Source organism: Heloderma suspectum, chromosome 1 (genome assembly GCF_057233095.1).
Source record: "Heloderma suspectum isolate Gila_16-S chromosome 1, 16-S_ref, whole genome shotgun sequence".
Lineage (NCBI taxonomy): Eukaryota > Metazoa > Chordata > Lepidosauria > Squamata > Helodermatidae > Heloderma > Heloderma suspectum.
Genome location: NC_139458.1, coordinates 95,446,096 through 95,464,290, shown reverse-complemented (window position 1 = coordinate 95,464,290; position 18,195 = coordinate 95,446,096). Strand labels below are relative to the sequence as shown.

Below are 18,195 nucleotides of genomic sequence, written 5' to 3'. Positions count from 1 at the left end.
GCATGTAGAGTGGCTGGGGTGATTTTTACCACCCATGCCTGCAGCCTCTGTAGCCTGGCAAAACAGCCCATGGTTCTGGTTTCACATGTGACAACATCCCATGGTTTAAACAACCAGAGTTCACAGCCCAACAACAAAACAAGGCTTCTCTTTCTAGGTTGTTCATGGTTAATAAAACATGGTTTGTTACAACCCTGAATTCAACAACACATACCACAGATTAGCATTATGGATGAACCCAGCCAATACTTGCCTGTAATTATAATTTTTACACTAAATGCTCTGTTTCCAGTTCTGTCCCTTATTTCATTCTAACAGTAATAGATTATTTACCCCCTTCAGAATTTGTAATGTCAGTAGTATATTGGGGAGCTAGACTATGTGAAACATTTAACTCACAAGCAGGCCTAGTGACAATGGCACTAATATATTTCTGAAAGTTTCCCAGCTTTATTATGAGCACCTGAGAACTAAACTATATTCTTTTCACAAAGTAACTGTCCTTGTGACACAAATGCAGCCTTTTCTGTAGATACAAATACAGCTATCTCAACAAACAGAACATGAAAACGAATTGAAAACAATGGCTGGCTGTGAAGACACTTTCCCAAGAACAACAGGACTAGAACTTTAAAAAAAAATCTTACCATGAATGACAATAACCTTTATTCACAAGCGACAGTCCGAGGTGTTACACCATGACAGAGTTCTAGTTTTTAACCAAAACTAGACAGTTCATCCAGCACGCACATGCTTCAAAATGAAACAAAAGGGCAAGCCAAAAGAAATATAAAATTCAACAGATACAAACACAACACAACATGGTTTGTTAGTTGAATTTGAAAAACAAAAGTAAGATAAAACAGATGTGTGCATGCTTTAATAAACTGTCTAGCGGTTGCCACACCTGTACTAGGGGAAGTGTACTCTGGCCACCAACCTCCCATGTTCTCTCCTTCAGCTGAATCAGTGCTATCCAAAGTGACATTCAGCTCTTCATAGCACTGTTTCCCATCGAAGCCATAATCTCCCTAAACACAAAGGGGGGGGGGATAAAATTAACAGTCCATAAAATGCACATTATAATATCTAAGGATAACATATTATTCTTGAAACTCTTCTCAGATTAATGAGGACAACACTTCAGTAACACCACTACAAAATTCACTGTAACTATTTTCAGTATCCCACTTCACACATTAAGACATCACATATACCTAGACGCAACAGGAAAAGTCTTGCTACATATGGTAACATCAACTGAAGTAAGAATTCTTAATGCAACCAAATTACCTGCGGTTTCCTACTGGACTGGGCAGTCTTCCTTTTCTCCAGCTGCATCATGCCAATCCCGTGACCTGTGGCCAGTTCCTCCTCCAGCTCCTGCTGCCCTGAGACTATGGCTGGATCAGAGCAGCCAGGAAAGAACCAGTCATCCTCAATCAGTTTTGTGCCACAGGAAAGCAAATGCATATCAGACAAACATGTTGTACACATTCAAAAGGGATCAATGATACAGACAGAGGTTTATGAAGGACTGGCAGGAATAAAAGTTACAGACACACTCCATATCATCATTCATCTTGTGATTTCCCCCTCTACAGAGCATATGGAAACAATTGCATATTATTCTTTTATAAGAAGCCATAGAAGGCATAGGCAATAGTTTTCAAATTAAAATTAAATTATATATGGATACTGACAAAGAGGGCAGCCACTTACATAACCAAATTAAGCCTAAATTAAGATTACTATATTCAAATATAGCTGATGTGTGTGATCAATACATCACCTCAGATTATTCAGCTATGCACATATTTTCATATGAAAATGAAGCAAGCCTTGCTTAGACTTTAAATACTAAATAGAGCTCTTGCTACAGGTGATATAAGGAAGTCACAAGCCTGTATCACACACTACAAACTGGCATCAAGCCCTAACGTTAGGTGTTAAATAATATAGACTCATTTGCCAATAACAAACAATAATTTGAGAATACAGCAGCTTAAATGAATGCAACCCATTGAGAGAGATGGTTATTATTTATTTATTTATTTTAAGGACATTCCCATCTGTTTTGTGTGATCAACAAAGCATATATATTTGAAAGATGCTTCATGTAAAGCAGACAAAAGTCAGGATGAGGAAATGAAGACAAAGTTGGCTCCACAGCTTGTTCATTGCTGAAGCAATTTATTAAAGCAATAACTTAATTGCAATAATTCAATTGCAACTGTTCTCCTTCAACAAATTATTATTTTCATTCAAAGATTTAATGATGTAAAACCTAGTCCAAGTCTCGACTTTATAACTATACAGGAATTTGGATAAGGAGCCAGGTTTGGTGACCTTTTATAGTTTTGCTAGAGGTTTAGAGTTTCTTCAACTTTTTTTTTGTTAGGTGTACACCTAAGTTTGTAAAGTATGAATGTGAGAAATACAGAGGGACATTCATCAGAGGCTTGGAATGGCAATAGTTTTCTTTTCACTATACAGTAGATGGCAAAACTGGTTTGTTTTGCAGTCTGTGAAATGGCCCAGAGTTAAATTTATGTGGGGACTGCAATTTTACATTTCTAGAATCAAGCCACCTCTCCCTGGACATTCCCATGTACGTAAAGGCCTGTCCTCTAACTTAAATGTCATGGTCAGGTCTGTTTTTCAGTAATTATTTCCCAATAATTCTCTAGTAAGACCAGCAGTTTCATTCATCCTTATGTGAAGTGTGTTTGATTTGCAATGGCTGAAACATCTGTGCAGCTGTGGTCCTTTGATGAAGAGATTTGCCCCACCACTGAAGAGGCATATTTAGTTATTTAACACATTTATGTGCTGTCTTTCCACAACTCAAGATGGCTTACATAAAAGCAATTAATATAAAATCAGCAGCACCAATGTAATGGAAGCAGCTATCAAAGAAAGGAGCAGCAAATATCAAGCCATGAATCTTGAACATATTGGCTTGGATCTAAAAATACCCAAACAGAACTCCTTTCATGTAACAGGAATCTCCCCAGATTGGGGGGGGGGGGGTTAACGTTTGGGCCACTGGTGTAGGTTCTGTCACTGCCTCCAGCGCTTTCTTCCAAAGCATGGCTTTCAGGCGATCTGAGCGATGTCACCAGGCTTGTTTTGAAAACACCTGGTACTGAGGACAAGTCTCAATGACGTGGCCTTCTCTGAGACAAGAGACACAGTTAGTGCCACCAGACAGTGGTAATTTGCTCCCTCAGTGGTCACACTTTCTAAATGGCGCTTTGAGGGCCATACGCCTGTCAGGGCAATTGCAGGATCACAAAAAACAAAATCAAGTAAAATAACGCAGAAGATAAAGACAGAAATATTGAGAAAGAAAGAACAAAATCTCGGCTTTTTAGTGCTTTCAAATGAACTGAATGCGGAGAACGTCCTTCACAAGGATACTACAATGGCGATCGAAAGAGTACTGAGGGAATAGGTGGGAATCCATTGGGGACATGTACGCTATGATGGTGGGGGAAGGGTTCTGACCAAAATTCTTCAGCTATAGAAGTTTCCCAAATTGAGGCTCTGCGCAGGCACTGAGCTCATGTGTGTGAAGCACAGATACCACGAAAAAGAAAGACAGGTTACTTACTACCTGTAACCGTAGTTCTTCAAGTGGTCATCTGTGCATTCACACTCATGGGCTCTGTGCCTATGATAACAGAATACACTGGATTAAACAAGCCACGGTGGCTTGTTTAAGCCGTGATGTGTGCTGGGTGCCATTTACCTAACTACTCACCTGGGTGCAGCATTTTCTGTCATCTGAACCAGGATGGCATAGCTTGTTGGAGGGGGAAACAACCCTCAAATAACCCAACAACAGGCTGTGGCTTAAAGAAGCCAATATGGCTTGTTTAACCCACGGTGATTGTGCAAACCAGGTTACTTTCATTTTGAACTCTTTGTGAACGACCCAATATAACAGTATAGATTTACTTATTTGTTAATATTCTTACATTATAATGATGTTTCAGCACCTAGAAATCAAACACAAACACACCAACTAGAGAAAAATGAAATAATCTTATCAGAAATTGTTGGAAACAATTTGGGAGCATTTGCCACTATTAATCATGCTTAGAAAAAAAAACTGCTTTATAAGGGTGCAATCCTATGCATATTTAGACACCAAAAAAGTGCTATAACTCCCATGCTGGGAGATATAGGACTTTTTTCTATCTAATCATGGATAGGATAGCTCCCTAAGAAGTTTTTCCTACTTAAGAAAGTTTTCACTTTCCAAATTGTCAGATGGAAAAGCTACTCATTTAAAAAAAATGCAATCAGTCCTGTCAGTCATGAATTTATCATGTCTGATGTCTACCAATCAAAAGAGATAGTTCAAATTTAGGATTATGATAGATGAAACAGAAATATCATGGATTTATATATAACAACACCATGATTTTAGAAACTTTGGGCTTGAGCCAGTAAAAACACTTTTAAAGTCTTAATGGTGTCAGTAAGAAAGCTTAAGCAAGACGGTAGAAAAAAAATAATTTTTAAGAGACTTGAAAGTGGTTTGAGAAAGGCTTCAGCTCTCTTTGCAAACACATGCATTTCTTTGCTCCCACTGTTGCTTCTAATCAGACAGATTTTCAAAACAATATACAAAAGCCTGCCAAACATGTTTACCCAAGGCACAAGTGGGATGACAAGTACACATAAGAGAAGCAGCGATCATGCTTTCAAATCACCCTCAACTCTCTGGGAAAAAACCACCCTGACAATCTGTGTCTAGCTGTTTTTCCCTCCCGTTGAAATAAATGGCATCTTAGAAGTGCTTAATTTTCATGGGATCACACCCTCTAACGTTGTAGGTTCACCAGGAGACCCAACAACAGACAATATCAAGCCCTCTTCACAAAACTTTATAGAAGGGCTCATAGCAATAAATGTCATTACAGAGCCATGTCCTTAAATGGAAGCTTGACTTATTCTCAGAAAAGAACTTATTAAAAAAATAAGACCGCTGCACTTATGCTTTGAATGTTCTTTTGAAATACTTAGCTTGATTTTTATTCAAATTTCTGTTTCAAAAGTGATAATTGCTTCAATAAATCATTAAAAAAAATAAAGCAAATCTCTAAAGAAAGCCTGTGACCATAATTTTTAATACTAAAAGTATGGCTTATTATATATTCTGCAGTTTGTCAGGTAAGTATGGAGCCAGTTATTAGTACAAAATAGTATGAGGATGATTCTGTTAACATAAATGAAGAAACAGGCACTGCAAAGGGAAAGAAAATCAAGTTTAAAAAACCAGCATTTGTTAATTATGCTAAGAAAAAAGAAAAAACACACAGCACCACAAACAGCTGTTATAACACACTATTGAAGATTTCCCACAAAATACAATTTACAGAGGAAAATCAACAACAGTACACCATAGGCTGTTGTGGCTGCAGAATCCTGCATGCACAAAACTGATGGGAAACTATGTTCTCAGTGGCTGACCAAATCGCAGTGTAGGTTAGGACTGGAGGGGGAAGGGACGCCAAGTGCTCATCAATCGCAAAGGGGGAAAAAACAAAACAGAAAGGTCATGCTTAACCCAAGGGAAAAATGCAAAATTAAATATTGACCAGACATACAGGAAGATCAACACGTGACCACATTAATGCATAAGGGCTTAAATATAATATAGAATGTTTCAGCCCCAAACGCCCTCAAACTATGTGTTTCATCTGCATTCAGACTGTTATGACCAAAAGTCCAATATACAGCATATGCTTAATTTGAAGACTGGTCGTAAAGTCCAATGGACTAGACCCTATGGCATGTAGTTCTCACTCACAGAACAGAAATAATATCCATTTGGGGCTTTCAAACCTATTTGATGGGCATGAAAGAAACAACACACAGCTAATGAGATTTAGCTAATGACCAAGGAAAGGGATTCAGAAGTATGACAATCATTTCGCTTCATTAGATGTTGGGTTCGCAGCATCCCTACGGACGACAAGACTGGCCCTTGTTTAGATGATTCATGTGGAGCCACTTTCGATGTTAATTAATATTTAAAAGACAAATGTAAAAGTTAAGAAGTTGCTGAAAGTGCCAAGTGTCACTTCAATTAGCTCACTGTAATCTGTAATATATCTGCCAGGTTAACAAAATCATTTAATGAGAAGCTGCAGAACACATGCAGATTTTGTTGGGCAGCTCCCCCTGTTCCACTACTAATAGTGCTGTACAGTGCTGCAATCCTTCAAACTATTACTTCACTTCGAATAAATATGTGCAAACAAAGCAGCATTCCAACATGCTTATCTTCCAGGCTCTCGTTTCCTCGGTAAGTCAGCTGCCAATATAAAACTTAAACAGAATTACAAATACTGATCCTAATCATTCCCAGAGGATAGCCACATCAGTCTGTTGCAGCAGAAACAAAATCTAGTGGCACCTTACAGACTAACACGCTATGGCATAAGCTTTTGTGGACACAGTCTACATCAGATGCATGAAGTGTTACCAAGAGTTTCAGGTATATAAACAGTACACAGAGTTGGGATGGGCAGAAGAATTGTAATGGTGGAGTCAGAGGAAAATTAAATGCAGAAAGTATTAACAGTGACAATCACATTGACTTGGTTAGCTCATATAACAGCCCATGGTTTAAACAACCTATGGGCTTGTTGAGCACAAGTGGGAGAGAGTGGGAATGCTGCTCCCCATGTGCCTGACACTTCCACTTCCAGACAACAACTTACGATCGATTGGGTCGTAGGTTGTTGACCATGACGGGTGATCCTGGAGTACTGTGTTGTTCAGGGGCTAAACAACCCAGCAGTTAACCTATGTCTTATTGTTTGGTTAACCTCTAGGGTAAGGTCCCTAAACAACCCAGCGCTCTGGATTTGCACATCATGCTCAACAACCTAGGAACGGGCCCATTGTAGGTTGTTGATTAAAAGCGAAAGTGGCTGGCGCACTGCAGGCTGCGCATCCACTCTCTCCCACTAATCTCCTATAGCCCATGAGTTGTTTAACCCATGGGCTGTCATTATGTGCAAACTGGCCCATTATTAACAGTGGCCTTTCACGGTTGTTGCTGTTAACACAAACATCCTGGCACTAGGTAAGCCAATTAACACATGTAATTAAAACATGAATTATGTTTATTAAATATTAAATTAAAATATTTAATAAACATTAAAACAACACTTTTATCCCAATTCAAGCTTCTTGTGATAGAATTGAACCTATTGATGAATTGTAGATGTTCAGTTCTATTGCCAGAGGCCTGAATTGGGATTAAGGGTTTGTTGGTTTTTAATCACACTACAGGCCAATTCACACCACGGGTTATTTGTGGGTTGCTTCCCCTTCAGACAAGCCATGCCACCAAGGTTTGGAAAACATAACAGGCCACACCTAGGTGAGTAGTTAGGCAAATGACACCCGGCATGCGCCACAGCTTGTTTAACCCACGATGACTGTATGATAGGAAGAGCCATTGCAGGGGAATTTGGCCCTTTTTAGGCTTGCCAGATTTCCCTGGAGCCTCCAAACTCAGCTTGCATTTGTGAACCAAGCCACGGGCTTTTTGCCAAAATCCGGGAACTCTTCTTCTTTTCTCCTCCCTTAAATCAACATTTATGCAAACTGCAGGTAATAGTTCCACAATTTTCGGCCGTAATTTGCTTAATTTGTGCAAATTCCTGCTGTAATATGCTTAATTGGCGCCTGCAATTTGTGTAAATGACGATTTAAGGGGAAAAACACCCCAACATCCACGACCTCGCCCAACTCGATCTGCCTCGAGCTGGGCCAGCTCATGGGTAGGCGAGACAAAATCCAGGGTGCGGAGCTGATGAAAGCTTGGTGAACTTCACTTCCTGGACGGATTCCACCAACATCCCTATTGCGCAAACCAGGTCACTTTCATCTTCAATGTTCCGGGGATTAAAACAAGCCACCGTGCATTGTTTAATTGTGCAAAGCAGGCCTACATGTATTACTTGGCTTACCTAAGCACCAGGATGCTTGTCTTATCAATGACTATTGTGAATGGCCACTGTTAATGATGAGATTGTTGTCATTAGTACCTTCTACATTTAATTTCCTCTGATTTCGCTGTTTACAATTCCGCCTGCCCCATCTCTCAACCTTGTGTACTGTAAATTCTTGATAATACTTCATGCATTTGATGATGTGGACTATAGTACATGAAAGCTTAAGCCATAATAGATTTATTAGTTTTTAAACCGCCACAAAACTTCATTGTTTTTGATTCCAATTATGAATATTTAACTACAAAAATAATGTCCCCGATTATGAAAAACCATGTACAATTGTGGTAATTCAAAAGATAATCCTCTACACATTCCTAATGCCAGAAGATTAAATCCTACAGCCAGATCATAGGATGAGATGGTAGTATTCCTCTTACAGTGCTCATCCTGCACTGGCACAGCTCAACTGTGCCAAACAAAATGGACTTATTCAGAGCCAAACTTTCCCTGGAAAGGACTCTTTGCGCTAGGATCCCAAGGATAAAGCTGCTCTGTTCCTGCACTCAACTTTTGTAAAATTTAATTTCACTACTTTTTTGGCACTGCAGGCAATAGCTTTGCTCCGCTTACAATACTGCAGATGCCATTTTTGCTGCAGTAGTAGGCAATATTGGAGCTGAACCTCTTAGGATCAGGTTGTACAATAAAATAGGCAATATCAGCAGCCAGATGCTACTAAAATGTCCAGCTGCATGACTCATTAGACTGCAACAGTGAATCATATAACTATTTTGCATAAAACTGTCAATTTGCTTCTAATATTTGCCAACCTAACAAAATGACCTAATGTCATTAACTCACCTTCTCTCTCCTCTTCAATCTGTGCCATTCTTAGAGCCATAGCAGATTTTTCCTCTCTTATTTGATTGTGTGCATCCTCAGATTCAGTCACAATTTCTTGCCATTCCAAAAGCCGACTCTGCAGTTCATCCGTGCTGCCTGACTCACTAGCCTGAAGCAAGTGAAGTTGGGACATAGAAATAATATAACCATTTCAACAAAGGTTATAAGCTATCAGCAACTGCATCTAAGAACGTAAGAACATTGGATCAGACCAATGGCTTATGTCAGGTGCTCTCCAGATGTTTTGCCCCCAGCTGGCATGGCCAATGGTCATGAATGCTAGGAGCTGTAGTTCAAACATCTGAAGGGCACAAGGTTAGGGAAAGCTGGCCTATGTAGTCCAGCATCCTTTTCCCACGGTGGGAAGCCAGATGCCTATGGGAATCCCACAAGTAGGACATGAGGGGAAGAGCACCCTGCTGCTCATGTGCTCCAGCAAATGGTAATGAGAAGCATATTGCTTCCAATACTGCAGGTAATACATGGCCATCATGACGAGTAGCCACTGATAGCCATATCATCTACAAATGTGTCTAATCCCCTTTTAAAGCCATCCAAGTTGAAGGTCATCATTACACCTTGCGGTAGTGAACTCCATAGTTTAACCATGTGCCATGTTAAGAAGTACTGCCTTTATCTGTTCTGAATCTCCCACCAGTCAGCTTCCTTGAATGGTCCCAAATTCTATTATAATGAATGACGAATGTCTCCCTATTCACTTTCTCCACACCATGCATAATTTTGTACACCTCTATCATGTTCCCCTTACTCGCTTTTCCCCCCAAGCTAAAAAGCCCCAAACTCTGGAACCTTTCCACCCAGGGGAGTTGTTTCAACCCCTTGATCATTTTGGTTGCTCTTTTCTGCACCTTTTCCAGCTCAACAATATCCTTTTTGAGATGTGGTGGCCCATCCCAACTATGTGTACGTTGCATTCCAAGTGTAGTCACAGCACAGATCTGTGTGAATCAAGTTTTCTTTCACACACTTACTGAATCAACAAAGATGGTTTAAGTAAATATCCAATTTAGGGAGAAGAGGAAAACTGCAAGTGTAACATCATATTGTGAAGCTGGGCCCTCTGCCCTTTTGGTGGGGATCTTTGTGCTCAGCGCAGTTGGGGGCAGGAGCACAAAGGAGCTGGCAATGGTGTGTTTTCAGCCACCTAGCTTCCAGGTCGCTCAGCCCTTGCTGCATCGCCACAGATTAGCCATTTCCTTGTAATTGGCTAGGCTATCGAGGACCAGGCTTGGAGGTAGGCCTAGCCAGCACAGGCCAGAGGTAAGACTCAGTCCCTCTGGTCTACTCCCAGGCCATAAAAGCAGGTACGGGTCGAGGCTGAAATTTTGTTTAGCTACAGGCTTTTATCTGATACAGAAGCTGAGAAGCAGTGGACAAAACAAATACAGTTATCATAATTGTACAGAATCTATTAATTCACCAGATTTTCAGCATGGGAAATTTTAAATGGCTTCATAGTTCTGTAAGCTACTATATTTCTGTAAGCTACTATATGTCACTATTTCTACTAGTGAAAATCCAGTTAATTCAGTTAATCCCAACAGTAGCAGACCTGTGAAGCTGCCCTCTTCGTAACTTGTTCAAGGTCTGCTTGCAATTTTCGCTGCTGTTCTTCATAAACTTCCAGCTTAGCCAGTAATTCTTCTGTAAAATGCAATGATCTATTAATTGGTAGGTAAAAGAGTTTACAAGAAAATATTCAGATGAACAGATGTAAGTTCAAACTGTAATCACATAAACATTCTGTGTAAGAATGATCTCCAACAGCCTAAGCAATCCAACACTGGAAAGTATGCCCAAATATATTTATCTGTACTTCTGTAAATAATCTCATTAGGATCCTGGTTGCCTCCCCTGATCCAATGGGCCCCATGAAAGGAATCTATGTGCACAGATGGACTTTAACCTTTTGCTGAGTAACCAGTACCTTGCACTGCAAGCTGCTTTTTAAATTTTGGGGAATGTAAACTTCAGTTGTATTGCTTGGGGTTCGAATCCGGGTCTGTTATATATTTTTATTTTAAAAAGGGGGAGGAAACAGTAGACTGCAAGTGTAATCATATTTACTTTGAAGTAAGTCCCACAAAAATGTGCAACTTATGTCTGTTTAAACTTGTAGTGTGATAGTTCATATCACACTACAAGTAAATATACCAAAGTATTACATGCTAGTGAAATAAGGAAAAATAAGGAGCCTCTTTGAGCACCATTTCCTTGGTGGAAAGGCGAGGTATAAATCAAATGAGTAAATAAGGAAGCATGGCACAGGTGTCTACTTCATGAAGTAGACATCACTGGCAGACCCTCATACCCATACTAACTTCCTTTCTAATCTTCAAATAATCCTATCCGGCTGTTATTCAGTTTAATTTCATCTGTTCAAAATCCAAAAGTAGAGAGAAATCTTGTCACTATTTACCATTTTGAGTTTTAAGTTCAGAAAATGCTTGCAGTGTTGACTGCAGGTCTTTCTTCTCTTGTTCTAATTCTGAAATCTGGTCATGTAAGGCAGTTACATTCTTATTCACTGATGTAAGCTACAATGAAAAATCGCTGTTAATTCCTTCCAGAGGTGTCAAAATCTTACTGAATTTCAGACTCATCTGATAACATCTGAGACACTGGTACCATTCTGGAATAGCCAAGTTTCTAAAGTACATTGATACACTTTAGTTGCAACAGAATTATTCTATGCATTTCAATAATTAAGGACGCAATCTTAACTAGATGGGCAGCCGCCTCCGACCTCAGAGGCAACCGCCAATCCAAAGCAAGGCAGGAGAGGCATGGCGGGATCGTTCCCTCCACACTTCTCCTGCCTTGCTAATTTTCGCTAGACAGCCATTTTCGGCTGTCTAGCGGTGGGGGGACTGACCGGGAGAGGAAGCTGCCGTACGACACATTGGATGTGTCGTATGCGCAGCTCCACTCTCCCCTCCCCAGAACGCCCCCCAGACCCGCCCCTTTTCAGTCGCTCTGCGCTCCCTTTGCAAGCGCAGAAGACGGGGCTTCTCCGAGGCAGCGTGGACAAGGGGGGCGGTCAGTTTTCTGGGAACTGACCTCAGAGCACGGGCTCTAAGGTCGGTTCCCTGAAATGAGCATATCCTATGGGCCTCTAGACAGTGTCCAGCGGCCATGGGACTGCTCTCTCCATGCCCTAACCAGCTGCTCAACTCAGTTCAATACACTAATCAACTGATCAACTAGAATATACTCAGGTAAAGTAACTTTTACCTAAAGAACAATATATAAGATACGGAAATCTTAACTGGGCACTCTGCCACATTTTAGTTCTTTTAAATCTTCTACATCATAGCACTGGCGCATTGGCACACTGAATTAAGTTTTGTTTGAAAGTTTTACATACATTTTTTAACTCATCTTCAAGCTGTCTGATTTTGGATTTGGACCAAGCTTTCATCTTAAGGAACCTCGCTTCAGATTTGCTGGCCTCTTCTGTTTTCAGTTTTGCTTGAGCTTAAAGAAACAGGCACATCAGTCACAATTCAGAATTATATCAAAAGTGCTATTATAGAATGTGTTGCAGGTTTAGCCTGGACTGTTATGAGTGAAATAATGCGTGTTTGAGAGAAATTACTAAGGCAACATATTAGAATTACCAAGGACTGCTTTACCCTATATCATATTGTGATACAGTTCTATAGATTAGCCACGGCAGTACAGAGGAGCAAGCTTGAGATCACATCCTTCCACCATTTGCGCATAGAACTATCATCTATCCATCGCAAGGCTGGGTGTGCAATTGCCAGATTAGCTCCTGCACTCCACCAAATGGATAATCTGAACCCTTGAGTCTTGTGCAAAAAACTCCCAATAAAGCTGACTCTTAACGCTACTTCTCTTTAAGAAAATCACACTGTCAGCTGGATTACTGAGGCAAGCATTAATTCCATGCATTAAGCCAGCAATTGTAAGAGCTATTGTAGTTTAATATGATACCTTCTAGCTGTTCCATTTTTTGTTTAATTACAGCATCTAGATCAACGGCTTGGTCAAAATTACTTTGTCCACTGAAACTTAATTTGTCCAGTTGTTTCTGAAGCTGAAACAGGATTTGGTCTTTTTCCTGCAGCTCCATTTCATGCTTCTCTTGGATCTCCTGCATGTCAACATTATGTTTCTCTCTGACTTTTTTCATTTCATTCTCATGTTTCTCCATCATGTCTCTCAGCTGGGCTCGCATTACATGCTTTTCAGCATTCAGTTTGGACTGGAGGTTATCTTTCTCTGACTGAAGGCGGTTCAGGTGTTCATTAACTTCCTGTATTAAAACAATTACATTTTAAATGAAACCTTTTTTATTAAGTGGAATGCTTCCTTTGCACATTCAAGCACACACACAGGCACCCTCTGAGAATGGAAGGACTCCTTTTGTCCATGGAATGCTTTTGATCCAGAGAAGGGATCCCACTGATGGGGAGATTTTTGCCCATTCCCTCTTTCCCTTGCAACCCCCAGCACCACCTTCCATATGCTCCAGAAGGTCCCCCAACTATCTAGAACAGATCTTCAGAAGACAAAAGGGGAAGGGGGAAATCCACCAACAACAGCAGGAGCATCCAGAGTAGAACTCTGTTGAGGGGATACTCTGGAGCCAAGACAAAGAGTTAATCTCAATTAACTCTCAGACTCCTTCACTATCAAATAGTTCTGCCATTAAAGTATCCAAGCGCCTATACTTCTCTGGGAAGAACAGCACTTAAGGATGCTACCAGATTGCATTCTAGCAAGCATTCAGTCCCAAACCTCAGGTGCTGGCTAGTGTGGAATAATTTCTAGAATTGAAGGACTTGGTTGCACTACAGCAGATCCTATTCCAGAAATAACTGGAGGCCCCAGGGCAGGAGGTAGGATGTTCCCAAACCACTCAGGACTCAAGCCACCTTGAATGCTTAAGGTTTGGCTGCCAGTTGCCCATACATTTGAAATGGTTTGATTGTCTTGATTCTGCTTGGTAGTTTTTATGGTCTTGTTGCCTCTTAATTCTATTGTTGTATTATGTCTGGATGCATTGTGGTGCACTGTTTTGATTGCATTGTACTTGTATCGTTGTAGAACGCCCTGGAATCAGTTAGGATAAAGGATGGGCTAAATTTTTAAAACAAATATTCTGGCCAGGATCCCCACCCCCACCCCCAAAAAATCCTCATAAAAAAGCATCCATGAGCCCAAGGACACTTTAGTCAGGAGCCACCACCACAACGAACCTCATGGCAAACTGCTTTTGAAACCGGAGTTTTCAAAAGTAGTGTGTGACATGGCATGGGTGAGTCCGCTGTTCAAGGAAAGCAAGGAAAAAATGCACTGACTTACCACAAGCTCCTTGTGAATAAGCCTGTGTGAGACCCAGTGCGATGTAGTGGTTAGAGTGTTAGACTGGGGCTTGGGAGATCCGGATTCCAAGTCCCCACTTGGCCATGAAGCTCACTGAGTGACTTTGAGCCAGTCACTGGCTCTCAGACCAACCTAGCTCACAGGGTTGTTGTTAGGATAAAAAGGAGAGGAGGAAGAGGATCATGTATGTTGCCTCAGGCGCCATGGAGGAAAAGGTGGTATATAAATGTAACAAATAGATAATAAAGCCTCAACACAAGCCTAAGCTGCTCTTCAGAGTCTGGCTACCATGTCAGGTATGAAAGACAAGCTTTGCTGTTTAATGTCAGCGTTTGTAATTATTTTACTATTTGCTTAGGGTTCTTTTCTTTTTTTAGCACTACCTCAACCATTAACTAGGAACCATGTACAATTTGAAAGAATTTAAGTAATTAATAAGTGCTATCACTGCATTTTTCATTGTCAAAGGTAGTCTTTTATTATTGCCTGGCCTTTTCCTTCTTCTGGTTTTATTTTTGTTTATAACATGGTATTTATTGATTTCCAATTTCTGCATTTTTTTTTTACCTACATGTCCCCAAAGCAGTAATAAGAGTATAATCCACATAAAATCTATCAATACTACATAAGATACTACAACACAAGATACCTAGGACTATTAGTCAAATATAACCAAATAAACTCTGATCTAGGCCTACAAATGCCATATTTTGTAACAGCTTACACAGCCTGAATATTTGCCTATACTTATTTTGACTAGTCCTTGTACTCTGTTCCTTACTTTTAGCTGCTGGTCCTTGCCATCTAGTTCTTGCTGCAACATGACTATCACCTGCATCCTTCCTAGCATCACTTCCTCCTTTTCGTGTAGCTTCTGTTTCAAGGCTTTCAGTAACTGTTAAGGATAAAAGATTTTCATTTTATGTAATGGACGAGACACTTCTTTCTAGCAGTGAAGATTTCCATTACCCCATTCTGTCTTCTCATATCCCTACCCTCTCCAAACCCTTCATAAAATTAAATTCCACATTTATAGGATATAAATAGCAACTTGATATCTACTCAGTTCAATGAGTCATCTACCCCAGAAGTGTTAACAATAAAAGCCACAGTTTTCAGCATCTCAGGGCTGGGAACCTCAAGCCCTGAGATCACAAAAGGTCTCTCTTCATTCCCACCAAGCCCCTGTACAGTTCACCCTAGGCCCATATACATTTTGTAATGAACAGCATATGAGGTGCTTTAGCTGGGGATCCAGAAAATCAGACTCTACCACTGAACTACAGTACCTTTTCCTTACCTGTTCTAGATCAGCACTAGCATCAGATTTTGCGGCCATTTTAAAGAGTTCTTGCTCATGTTTCTGGGCCAGTTCCATAAGTTCCTTTTCCTTTTCCTGGATAATATTCTGAAACATACGGATCTAAAAAACAAAACAAAACAGTCTCTAGAAAATAGGCCCATAAACAGAAACGCCAGATTGATTGAATTGTCAACTGCTCAAATCTTAGTGGCCAGTAAAACTCTAGTGAAATTTAAACAATGTAATTTTGATTGAAAACAAGTTGCTCCACGGTACTCCACAATATAACACATCTGTTTTAATAATAGTGTCTGCCATCTTACAGAAAAACGAAACAAAAAATCTAATGAACAAGAATTGGTATCAAAGGCCACTGATGAGGACAAGTGGTCCTACCTTGAAGAAAGACATCTAGGTTCTCTGAAACAACTGAGCAACAATGACACAACTACTGTGCAAAAAACTCAAGTGTCTGGAAAAGTATGTATTTTTCAGAATCCCTCAATACTATAAATTCCATCATTTAACATATTCAGGAAAATATTCTGAATTATTTCAGCTCTCAATTATTTTCACTGAGAAAATCTATTCATCAGTTTTATTTCTTTCCTTATTAGAAGTCAAATCCTAAACATCAAAGAATTGATCATTATTACTAAGACCAGCTTACATTTTGTGTATACATGGCTTCTCTTTCCTGGAAGCGCTCCTTCTCTTTACTCTGAAGGCTTTTAAGATTTTCAATTTGTTCTTGGAGGAGGCTACATCTTTCTTCACTGTCTCCAACTTTCTTGGTAAGGTTCTGTACTAGTATTTCCATACTCTGCAATGAAGCCTCTTTTATAGAAAGCTGATTCTTTGAAGTTCACAAAACAAGACAATTAGAACACTAGCATGAAAATCATCCAGTTAGGATTAATGACAGGCTCAACTAAATATTTATCTGGTTTACTTTAAAAGCAGCAGCAGTAAAGAAAAGATATTATTCCAGCAGAATTAAAGGCTTGTGATTTTGTGAATGCTTCTCAGCATATTGAGGAAGCTACCACACCTGCAGATGAACACCCGTCAGTGATAAGTAAAACAGCAGTTATATGTATATGTGTGTGTATCTATCTGTGTGTATACCCCCACCCCACATACATACATACAGCTTCAGCTATTGGGCAGTATAGAAATGAAATAAATAAATAAATAAATAAATGGTCACAGCTTAGTATACCTTTAATTCACTGTTAAGTATTAGTACTTCTTTGGCATCATTAGTTGATCCACAGGCTAACTGTAAATCAATTATGTAGGCTTCTTTTTCAGCTAGTTTTTTTTGCTTCTCTGCAAGCATAGCATCCATTTCAGCCCCCCGCTGATGTGCAGCATCTAATTCAGCCATCTGGAAACAAAATCATGCCTTCATCAGAAATATACTGCCACCTCTTTTTTTTTTTTTCTGATTTTAATGCTTAGATATCACCTTTATTTATCACCATTACTTTCCATCTTTTAAGGATATCACCTTTTGTTTTTAGTGTTTCACACACCTCATAACTTTAGTAAGCTCTAAAGGCAGAGTTCCTTTTGCCTGATAGCAGGCTAGCCATGATGGGTAGAAACAAAGGCTGCTACTTTTGTGAGTTATTTGAGTCTTACTAAGAAGGTTATCACCTATTGGTTTTATTTTAAAAAGCTGCCTGAAAAACAGTCAGTTGACCTGCTGTGTTCTCAATACTGATCCTGCTAATATCAAGGTTACAACTGTTTACATTTTGGTATGAATGAGCCTGATACTGATGAACTCAGAAAATCCCACTTATTCTCTGGAATTTTGATATTATCAACATTTCAGGAAATCTTAATATTCTATAGCCAGCACAATTATTCACAAATGAGGCTTTCCCTTGGAATACTGAAAAACCTTTTAACACTCTAATGCTGCAATCCTATGCACACTTTCTTGGGAATAGGATCTACTTTCAAGTAAAAATGTTTAGAATTGGGCTGTAAATTACACATTTTCATTTTCATATGCTATTTCACAGTAAATGCAGATGTCCAGAAAAAAACAAAAATAAAGCAACTTTTGGACAAAAATTAGAGGAATAATCACTGCATTTTACTCTACTTCTCATGGAAAATACGAGAGTTTCAGCTCTTCACTACCACCATGCATTGGCAGTCATTTAGAAAAGATCTGGACAAGGTTCACAAAAAACTGCTGCTCAACATTTAGAAGTAATGCCAACATTCAAGTTAAAACAAAACATTACACCCTTGTACAAAATGATACCTTTTTCTGTAGCTCTTCATTTCTTTGGGTATTCTGTGTTTCCAGTTCTTCAACTTTCTTTTTAAGTACCAATATTTTTCCTCGACTTGCAGCAGCATTATCCTGATCACCATCTCTACTGCCCTAAAAATATAGATTTGAAAATTTAGCCTCAAATAAAATAAAAGGTGAATGATTTAATCTATATTAGAGGTAGACAATACTATAAAAAACTTTTTTTCGCCATAAAAACAGAGCATGCTTTAGAATTCCTTTCAGAACTTGAGAATTTTAACATACCCAACAGGAAAATAAAATAAGTTGCAGAACAAAACCAATTCAGAATAAAGAATTATGGTTTTGGC

At 39.5% G+C, this 18,195-nt stretch overlaps 1 protein-coding gene across 3 annotated transcripts in view; it reads right to left on the bottom strand.

Annotated features, from left to right (window-relative positions):
* Positions 1–18,195, bottom strand: part of LOC146357597 (uncharacterized) — an 80,679-nt gene that overhangs the window by 46,591 nt on the left and 15,893 nt on the right. For 2 of the 3 annotated variants that reach the window (XM_084851630.1, XM_084851640.1), the window contains 12 exons: positions 17,852–17,974; positions 16,790–16,957; positions 16,238–16,423; positions 15,565–15,687; positions 15,046–15,159; positions 12,870–13,191; positions 12,277–12,386; positions 11,329–11,446; positions 10,462–10,553; positions 8,847–8,997; positions 1,294–1,403; positions 908–1,031 (listed from right to left, as the gene is read on the bottom strand). In XM_084851630.1, the coding sequence (XP_084707756.1) occupies positions 908–1,031; positions 1,294–1,403; positions 8,847–8,997; positions 10,462–10,553; positions 11,329–11,446; positions 12,277–12,386; positions 12,870–13,191; positions 15,046–15,159; positions 15,565–15,687; positions 16,238–16,423; positions 16,790–16,957; positions 17,852–17,974 (1,741 nt within the window). The remainder of the gene's footprint in view (positions 1–907; positions 1,032–1,293; positions 1,404–8,846; positions 8,998–10,461; positions 10,554–11,328; positions 11,447–12,276; positions 12,387–12,869; positions 13,192–15,045; positions 15,160–15,564; positions 15,688–16,237; positions 16,424–16,789; positions 16,958–17,851; positions 17,975–18,195) is intronic. The other variant, XM_084851637.1, reaches the window with a different exon arrangement.